Source organism: Rhagoletis pomonella, unplaced genomic scaffold (assembly GCF_013731165.1).
Source record: "Rhagoletis pomonella isolate Grant_MI unplaced genomic scaffold, Rhpom_1.0 Rhpom_scaffold_00013, whole genome shotgun sequence".
Classification (NCBI taxonomy): Eukaryota; Metazoa; Arthropoda; class Insecta; order Diptera; family Tephritidae; genus Rhagoletis; species Rhagoletis pomonella.
In genome coordinates, this window is record NW_023458567.1 from 14,572,164 (window position 1) to 14,582,724 (window position 10,561).

At 36.6% G+C, this 10,561-nt stretch overlaps 1 protein-coding gene and 1 long non-coding RNA gene across 4 annotated transcripts in view; both read left to right on the plus strand.

Moving 5' to 3' along the window:
- The window catches only part of LOC118748844 (protein suppressor of sable), a 32,143-nt gene extending 28,108 nt beyond the window's left edge, over positions 1-4,035 (plus strand). For 2 of the 3 annotated variants that reach the window (XM_036483544.1, XM_036483545.1), the window contains exons 7-8: positions 1,052-1,164; positions 1,302-4,035. In XM_036483544.1, coding sequence (XP_036339437.1) covers positions 1,052-1,164; positions 1,302-2,978 — 1,790 coding nt within the window. In that variant the 3' untranslated portion in view covers positions 2,979-4,035. The remainder of the gene's footprint in view (positions 1-1,051; positions 1,165-1,301) is intronic. The other variant, XM_036483546.1, reaches the window with a different exon arrangement.
- Positions 4,036-5,411: 1,376 nt separating this feature from the next.
- LOC118748845 lies at positions 5,412-6,824 on the plus strand. Its single transcript, XR_004994104.1, has 2 exons — positions 5,412-6,431; positions 6,477-6,824. It is a non-coding gene; the product is annotated as an uncharacterized LOC118748845 (long non-coding RNA).
- Positions 6,825-10,561: the final 3,737 nt, after the last annotated feature.

The following is a 10,561-nucleotide window of genomic DNA, read 5'->3' on the forward strand; positions in this document are numbered from 1 at the left end:
ATTTCTTTATTCATTCTGAACGTTTGGAATAAACTTTTTTGTTTACTTATTCTTTAGAACGTTCCTGATGATATGTTAACGTATATTTCAAACGCATTCTGTTTATTCCGGTTGTGAAATGGGATTATCCGGAATGTATAAAGAAACGCAGCCAATGACACTAAAAAATTTTAAAATATGTTCACTAAAATTTTATTAATGTAAAAATAAAGATTTTGGCAAGTAGTTATCGAATTTAGTGTAAAATTTAAACGTTTTTATGATAAGATATTAATTATTTTTAAAAGGTAAATGTTAATACAACTATTTTATTTATACTCCCAAATTTAGGATTTAAAAACCCCTCTACCAAAAAACTTAAATTGGGTAACCCCGCTTCGATTTTTTTACAATTGAGCAATTGTCAAAAATCTCCTTTTTAATCAAAAAGTTGTTTATTGAAACTACCTTCTTTTTTGTATCATGGTTCGCACTATTTTATGATTCAATTCTCACAGCTACCTTTTTCAGTTTTTTAACGCAAAGTGAAACCAATTGTTTTTTTGTTTAAAATAATACGATTTTTGACTTAAAAGCCTTTTTACATAAACACCCGCACTTTCCCGCAGCTGGTTTATATGTACACCCCACGACAAAAGATCAACGTTTTTACTAGTTTTTACTACTTTTCTTTTGATTTTTTAAGGGTCATTATTTTTTATAAAAGTATAGCTCTTTATCTAACACAAACAATATAAACAGTTTTACTTCGACTCTGAACGGCGACCGCTATTAAAAAATATATATAAACGATGCCAATAAATACATATCCATAAGTATCGACGAGTTCGATTACTACATACATACATACATACATACATAAATATGTATTTATATATAACAATAAAAAGTATAAAAAAACGAATATATGTAAATATGCCATGAAAAAATTTGGAAAAAAATTTTTAGGCGTTTCGTTAAACAATGAACTTTTTCTCTTAAGTGTTAAACACACTCTCGTTAGTTTTTCCACGAGTCACCTTTACTTAAGGTCAATCTTTTTTTCTTTCAGTTGATGATGAACGTGATGAAGAACAGCTAGTAATAGATGTTGGTCACTTGGAGCATGAAGAGAATCCGCGCCTGGCAAACACGAGTACTGAAAGCGTGAGCGTAAACGACGAGGTATGTACAATATTTATATTCAAATAATTCTACAGTTAATATATTTTACCGTTAAATGTAATTCAATACCAAAAATAACTTATATTTTAAACAATACATCTAAAAAATATCGCATGAAATCGTTCTCTTTCTTTCAGCCAACGCCGAAAACTAGTGATTTGGCTTCCAGACTAGGGCTTCATTTAAATCCCTTCAATCCCTTTAGAACAAATGCAAGTGATTTCAAAAAGACCGAAGAGAAGACAACTACCAACAGTATCGATAGTTATCAACGCAATGATCGTTTATATGCGCCCCCAGCCCGACGACGAGGTCGTTCTCGGTCCCGTTCACGCTCTCGTTCGCGCTCCCGTTCACGTTCGCACACGCCAACCCACTCACAATCCACCACACCAGAAGCTTCAGACTCTGCGGACAATGAAGACGCGCCTGTCATTAAAAAACAGCCTGTTTACGAGCGCAAAACGATGTACGACTTAAATGTTGCACAGGCGGAAGAGGATGAACGCAAGCAATCAGAGAGGAGTGCCAAAGCCGATAAGGATATGCGTTGTCTGAGCGGTAGCGGCAGCATATTGCCCTTTGAGGCCGTGACAAATTACACGCCCGCCACTGAAATTGACGCTTCCTACACTTCTCATCTGCCAATGACATATAAGGTGCGCGAATTCTCTCTGCCACCGGCGAACTATGCAGACCTGCGTCGTAGCTTGCGTGCCACTACACAAACAGCAGATCCGCGCGTACGACGCATACTCGGATTGCCGGAGACACGTGCCACTACGGTTGCTCTGAAGCGTTCGGGACGCAAGCTGAGCAGTACCATCGCCTCGCCAGAGGCTGAAGAATCACCGAAATACTATACACCACCCAGTAGCAGCACCAGCAGCAGCGGTGTAGCAGCGAAGGAGCGTCGTTCTAGTATTACCAAGCCTACGACATCACGTTCGGATCCACGTTTAGATCCCCGCTGCGCAGCGGCCTCAGCGGCAACGGCCGCCGCTGCAAAAGCGAACGAAGCAGAGAAAAGTGGTGCGGCTGCAGCGGCAAATAGTAGCGGTAGCGCTGCTAATGACAGCGTTGTTTCGAGGATTGCAGGCTTAGGTAAGACAATGCGCGAAAAAATGCAGAATTCCGCATGGTATCGCGATCTAAATTCCAATATGAAAATCCAATACAATCAGGAACTGGCTCGGCTAATCACCGAGCTGCGGCGTTTCCACCAAGACACCTCGCCAGATAAGAATTTCAATTTCATCAATTGTAATAAAAAAATAATCGATGATATACTCATTAATCTTGGCATTTTCATTGATGAAAATGGCGAGGTGAATAAAATCGATTCTGATAAAGCGGATGATAGCGAAATGAATGCGAATGCCGAACGGCGTGGCGATTTCATGCAGCAACTGGATTTCCCCAACCCAAAATTCGATCTACCCAATTCGGGGTTCGGTTTCCCAAACCCGCCATTCGATTTCCGTTTTCCACCACCATTATTCGCCGGTGGTCTAGCAGGGATCCGTACGCCAATTACCGCTGCCGCCACGAACTTGACACCGCGTTTAGATGGACCCAGTTTGCTTGGCATGCCACCGATCGGTAACTTCAATCCCTTCAATGTCGGTGCGGGCGGTGCCAATTTTCAAGCCGGTGGGCGAGGGCTGCTTGATGCCGGACCGCAGATGGGCTTCAATGGTTTCTTAAACTTCCCACAGCAGAACATGGGTGGCGGTGGGGGCCCGCGAAATTTCAATATGGATGGCGGCGGGCATAACAGACGTAATCCAAATAATCGTAGACACTTTATTTAACAGCTGAGCGTGAAGGCTTAAAGTGAAGCTACGGCAGAAAAATCCCTACAAGAGGATGAACATACAGAAATGAAGGAAGATATCAAAAGAAGACTTAACTTATAAATTTAAAAAATTTATTTCTAGTGTGAATATATAGATTTTAACGTTAAGTACGAAGGTATCCAACATTAAGTAGGTACATAAGAGTCGTGAGTGGTGCATGAGTGTTTAACGGCACGTCGTACAGTGGGACTCAATGTGCGCTAATGTGTTGGCAAAATGATATTTAAGCATTTTTTAAAAAGCTTCAAATTATTTTTTAACTTAAACGGTATGCAAATGAAATTGTAAAAATCAGTGTTTATAAATATGAACTAACAACATTGGTGTATAATTTTTCTTTCCATTATTCTTAAAACAAAATAAACTCAAATATGTGCACAAATCTATGTACATATGTATATAGATGTGTATGCAAATAACGTGTGAAAATTGTTTTTTGTTTTTGTTGTTTTTTTTTTTTGTTACGTTGAGAACAACGTTTGGCTAAACGAGAGCATAGTTACGAAATGTTCCACACTGAAGATATGTGTTACTTGATCCCCAGTTTTTTGTGTACGGTGGTCAAATTAACGTATTCACGTTCGAATGAAATTTGATTCGACCTCGGCATCCGAAAACTATTTTTAAACAATTAAAAGTAATACGACATTACCGACAGTACCGTTACTATATTTTTTCGGTGAAAATTGCATTGATTTCGATCGCCTTCCACGAAGATTCGGCCTTAGCCTCCTTACCTAGGTGATTTCCTTAAATTTTATTCAGTTAGAATCTTCTCGAGATTCAAGGTTTTCGAAGTCTTTTCATGTTTAAGGAGACACAAATTGCATTTTCTATGTAATCTTTGGACCACGCGTGGTTCAAAATGATACTGGATATATTTACTTCACTTTAAAGAGTGAAAATGCTTTTCCTAAGAATTTAACTCGAGAAAAGTTCTTTGCACAGGTATCATATATATAAATATCTATAATTAAAAAAAACTGAGATCACATTAAAAAATTAATATAAAGTAATAAAAAAATTAAAATGAAGTAAAGAAAAATTAAATAAATTAAAGTTAAACAAAGGAAAATAAAATGAATTAAAAATGAAAACAGTAAAATTAAATAAATTATAAATTAAAAAATAAATAATAACATAAAAATTTAATTAAATAAAGTCAAGTAAAATAAAATAAAATATATTAAAAAAATAGAGAATAAAAAGAGAATATTAAACAAAATGAAATAAAAGAAAAAAATTTAAATAAAATGGATGGACAATAGCCGTAAAATAGCAAGTTTTTGTTTTTAGCAATCGTATTTTTATTTTTTGGATCAACATAACCATTAAGTTTGGATTTTTTTCAATAACAACACGGGGTTACAAAAAAAAAAATTCTGCATATTGAAGCAAACCTCTATATCCCTATGTTATTCGACGCCCTGAATGCGAATCCGAGGTCTGTTAGCTCCATCACGTCAGGTTCGAGGTCATTTGAAGGTCAGGTAGGGAAAAATTAATTGAATAAAGCTGAAAGTTCAATACAATTCTTCTGAATTTGACCTTGGTATAACCTTGGCACGACTTCTAGATAACCTTAAAGAATCAAAATACCCTCATATTCGGATGTAGCGACATCAAAAGCAAAAAAAAAATTAAATTGTTTGTCCTATTTGACCCCCAATGACCTCGAACCTGACAATATGGAGGTTAACGGACCTCGGATTCGGGTTCGGCGAGTCTAAAACCCCATATATATGAATTTATAGGTTTATTCAATGAAATTTTCCCTACTTGACCTTCAAATGACCACGAAACTGACGTGATAGGGGCTAACAGACCTCGGATTCGCATTCATCGCGTCGAATAACATAGGGATATAGAGGTTTGCTTCAATATGCAGACACTTTTTTTTTTGAAATCTAATCGTTTTTATTTTTTTCCGGCCATTATTAACTGGCATAATGGAGACTCTTTTATGACCGATTTAAATCTTTTATCATCTAAAAATTAAATCTGAAGATAATGGGGATAAAACAAACAATAAATATATGTGAAAACTTATGATCAAAAATTGATTGATAAAATAAAAATACAAAAATAACGATTATTCTTGATCTAAAAAAAAAACTAATAAAAATCACAAAAACAAAGGTTAAGTTTTATCAGGAAAATTTTATTGGAAAATTAGCTTTTAAATTATGATTTTTATTATATTATACTATTTATCCCCTCAATAAAATAAAGTAGAAGAAAATAAAATAAAGTAAAAAATTAACTAAAATATTAAATATGTGAGTATAAACAAGAAAAAAATTAATATAAAACATAATAAAGTTAAACAAAACAAAAAATTAAACGAATTAACATAAAATTGAATAAAACAGAGTAAAAAAATAAAAAGCTTAATTAAAATAAGATGCAACAAATGATAAAATTAAACCGGAGAAATATAAAATTTTAATTTAAAACTAAGAAGAGTTAGGAATGTGAAACTAAAAAAGCAAAATGTAAAAAACAAGTCGAAAATTTGTACATGCCTTATTTAAAAAAATATTAATATTTTTAACTTTTGAATTTAATATTTTATTTGCAAAAAGTTTATTCGCGTTCATTGAAGAGATTTTGTTTTAACAATTCCCTAAAAAATAATATGGGTGTTATAACCAGATAACTTCATAACCAAGTACACACCCGCGAAAGAAAGATAATCAGGCCAATTCCTAATACTCCCGGGGAGTTTGTTCACCGGGAATTTGTTTCTTCCGAGAAAGAAATACCGCAATAATTAACTCCCAGGAGTAGCATTTTCCCCGAAAACTTGGGAGGATTAAATTCGAACTTCGAAAAAGCTGTTTGACACTTCTTTGAGAGCTCAACTCCGCCATTTAGTATAAAAAATCCTCAAGGAATTTTTATTCATGAAAGGAGGAAAGGGAAAAGAGAGAAAATTCCCGGGGAGTTTTTGTTCAGAATCGGCCTGAATATGTGTACAAAATAATGTAGATTTCTGCATGGTTATCAGGTTAACTGGTTATATTTTTATCCAGTTTCCAACAATCATAAACTGTGAGAAGTAATAATCAGATAACTAGATAATCTAATAAACATATAAATGTGAATACAATTGGAAAATATAAATTTTTGATATCAAAATAATATGGATGCTCACATCCGCCATGTTGTGTTTTGTATTAAATTTACGATAATAATGTACATTGCAGTATTATATTTTTTAAGCAGGTTACCTAATAACCAGAATGATATAAATACCTGTACTATTTTCTTATAAAAAAAGACATGTATTAACTTAATTTAAATGGGGGATAAAAATATTTATTTTAAACAAAATCAAGTAACAAAATATTGGAAAAAAAATAGATTCTGTAACCTTTTTTACATTATGCATATTCATTACTTCTGGTTATTAGACTATCTAGTTAAATGATCACTACAATTTAAGAACAGGTTTATGGATATTTGGCTGGTTGGGTGAATGAAAACAAAAAACACATAATCAGATAAACCGACAAGCGTAAAGATGTGGATGGACACCTACTTTATTTAATAAATACTTAAAAAGTCAAGAAGCATATTATCTGATTAGAACAATTGGCCTTTGAACAAATACTCCTTAAAATTATAAAGTAAAATAAAACAATTTTTTTTGTTTTGCTTGTAAATTCTTGTGAACAATTTATTCACATGAAATTATGGAGCTGATTGTTTTTAATTTTTTTTTGCGCCAATAATTACCACTCAATATATGTGTTTGAAACAAAATCGAGCCTCTCTCAAGCTCCCCCCTCATCGGCACAAATTTCACAGAACAAAAAATTAATCAGGTACTAGCCCTTAAATAAATATGCGCTTAAATACATTTTGCCAACACATACACAATTTTTGCCCTGTCTTGCGTCACTGTGCGCAGGCACCGCTTGTGCGTACACGAATGCGAACAACCAGTAGAAAGTAAGCGGCACCCATAAAATAAATATTGCTAGCTTTTGCAAATACTATTAATCAATCCAGTGGTTTTGTGGTGACGAACGTAATATTTTAGGTATTTTTAGGAGTTTTGATTTGATGAAGACAATTTCGGTTGATATCAATGACGTCGTATTTTTTAATTTTAAATGCATACATACTTATGACCACTTACGAGATTTTATAAAGTAAGCACATGTGTACTTATGTAGTTTTGGTTTAATTGCATTTCACATGTACATAATTACATACACACAAAACTTTTGCAATTAATTTAAGAAATTCTAATTTTATAAAGCACCGTAAGTTATTATTAAGTACTATTTATTAAGTTTGCTTTGATTGGGGAAAAAAGTATTTTGTTAGAAAGTAGGATCATCTGGTCTTACCGAAAGTTATGTTACCAGTGTTAAGCAAATACAGTACACACACACTTGGCGGAGTCATAACCTACATACATACATATGTACATATTTACATACATACATTTTGCATATGTAAATATAATAATCATATTCATTTAAATATTAAATAGTATATACATAGTTAGATGGTATCAATATTGAATCTGTGAAAATTTTGTGTAAAATATGTAGATAATACATATTCTAAATCAATAAATATGTACATACAATTAAATAAAATTTGAAATAGGAACCGGTGATTTGTTTTAATTTTAATAGAAATCAAAGGGCGAAATCTTTAAAATAGCATTTTTACCATATATGTAATACTCCTATATTGGCAGTAAGAGCTAGTACCGTCCGAAAACACTACAGTACAGATATATCAATAAACACGTACGAAAGAAAAGGAACACATACGTTTATAAATAAACATGTACACAACACATATACAAAAACGGCACTCAAGTACACAATACATTGACAAAAACAGTACTAGACTGTCTCGCTCTGATTCGGAATGCTTACACATTGAGAAGTTAGCTTACTGCCAATATAGAAGTATTACATATATGATTTTTACAAACAAACTTGGATTGCCGGAACAAAGTATTGGCACAGAAATATGGCTCGTTCTTTTTATCACATTTTAATCAGATTTTTCATATTTTTTTTTTTGAGTATGCTAATTTGTAGCCCAATAAATTTTATTATAACAAAGTCCAAGTTTTAAGTAGCTAGGAATTAACGCTGAATTTTAGCAATTTTTTTTTCACGCAGTCTCTTCTATACAAAGAATTTTTTTCGAAAATACTTTATATGGAAAAAATGCAAAACACCTTCTACAAAAAAAATCTCAAACTTCAATGCGATTTTTGACTAACTCCGAACCTGCATTTGTTTTTACTAGAATTTAAAGGGCTGCAAAACTGCATACTCGAACAATTCTAAAAAATCTGATTAAAAGATGAAAATTTGCAAATTTTGCAAATAAAAATGCCGCCTACAGGACCCCGCTGCGATCGGGCGCAAAGCGAGCCATGTGGGACAGCTATAGAGAACTGAAGATTGAAGCGAGACGTATATATTTGCCGCAATAAGAGAGGCCGTAATACGTGAGGTCGAAAAGCTTGAAATGGTGGGCGACAGGAAAACCGTCCTAAAATTTTATCAGAGAGTTAGGCGACTTACGGAAGGTTTCAAGACGAGGACGAACTTCTTTAAGAACAACCATGACGACATAGTGACTGCTGTCCAAAACGTACTTAAATTATATTCAAATACACCAAATCTATGGAAAGACTCGCGAAAATCACACACATCATCTATTTGTCGATTTCAACGCAAATAAGTTGGCGTTGATGGGCTGTATGGGCTTTACAATGATTTAGACATTGTGCAGCTACGCTGGCTAGGTTGTTGTTGTTGCTGTTGCAGTGGCTACAACAACCCCGCCCAGATCGGTTGATATCTCAGTCGTTGTCGTCAAGTTCCACTAACGGCAGCCCTAAGAAGCGTGCAGCCTCGTCCACAGGAACAAAGGCGTTAGGGTTATCGGGGTGAGGGGTCTCTCCACATGCCGGACACTCATTTGGCACATCCGCGTGTAGTCTGCTCAGGTATGAGTTTAACCTGCTGCAGTAGCCAGAGCGAAGTTGGGCTATTGTGGTCCTTGTCTCCCGAGGGAGATGAAGCTCCGTCTCGTCAATGTCCGGTGGTTGTGTGCCTAGAACGGCATTCACAGGTCTGGAGTCTACATAACTCGAGACTGACTCCCTGTGAATGCCGTTCAGGTCCTGTCGATAAGCTGATGGGTCCAGAGGTCAATTCCATTCCCAGTCGCCGTGATCGAGCTATTGTCGGCGTAGGAGACAATCGAGACTCCCTCTGGTGGTTACGGGAGCTTTAAAATGTAAAAGTTAAACAATAGCGGGGAAAGGACACCAGTCTGTTTTATTTTTCTAAGTTTGCTCGATTTGTCTCTAAACATTACCGACGAGTGTCGACCACTCAGATAATTCGCCGACCAGCGTTTGAGCCTCTGTGGGAGAGAGAGGCTCTATATCTTCTAGTAGCGTGTAGTGGCTGACGGTGTCAAACGCCTTTGATAGGTGCAACGCTACTAGAATAGATCTCTCATAGGGACGTTTGCGGTTAAGACCACGCGTTATCTGAGTGTTTATGGCGTTAAGTGCTGTTGTTGTACTGTGCAATTTACGGAAAGCATGCTGATGCTTCGCTGGAGTCAGGTGGTTCATGAAATACGGGAGAAGCAAGGCCTGTAGTGTCTTCGCTACCGTGGAAAGGAGTGTTATCGGCCGATAAGAATCTCCTTTGTTGGCTGGTTTCCCCGGTTGAAGCAGTGGGACCACTCTCCCCACCTTCCAGATGTCTGGGATGATGAGAGTGGCCATTGACATGTTGAGAACCTCCGTTAGGTACGCTACTCCCGCAGGACCCAAATTTTTCAGCATCAGCATGCATATTCCGTCGGCACCCATGGGTTTGGAGGCTTTCGCCTTCCCGATGGCCACCTGAACTTCACCACTAGTGAAAGCAAGGGGGGCATAAGTTGTTGTCATTTTGTGCAGCCTTCTGGTCACTCGACGCTTGGCTTTGTCCGCCGGAGGATGCAATATGAACTGCCGGCAAAAACAGCTCGCGTATCGCTCCGGATCCGACGAAGCATGGTCGCCGAAAGAAATTTTGACTCTGTCGTCATGCTTCGTCGGATTGGACAGTGACCTCACGGTTGACCAAAGCTTACTCACACCAGAGGTGAAATTACAGGTCTTCAGATGCTCTTACCACTTCTTCCGCTTATGTACGTTCACTGATACGAGGATTTCCGGGATCGGCCTGAGGAAGGTTGTCACTGTCATCGGCTAGGGCAGCCGCTTCAGCAGGAAAGTTTGGACGAGGGTCCGTGATACATCGTGCCGGTACGAAGCGAGCTGAAACAGCCGTGACAACCCTGCGGAACTTACGTTCACCAAGGTGGACGTCGGTTGGTGTAGGGAGCAGAGCGAAGGTGCTCTCAGTAAATTCCGCGAAGCCTTTCCAATCAGCTTTAAAAAAGTTGGTATAGGACCGGTGTTCCGCGGAAGCAAAGTCGGTTGGTTTATCGATCGAGATGACCATGGGCAGATGATCTGATGCCAA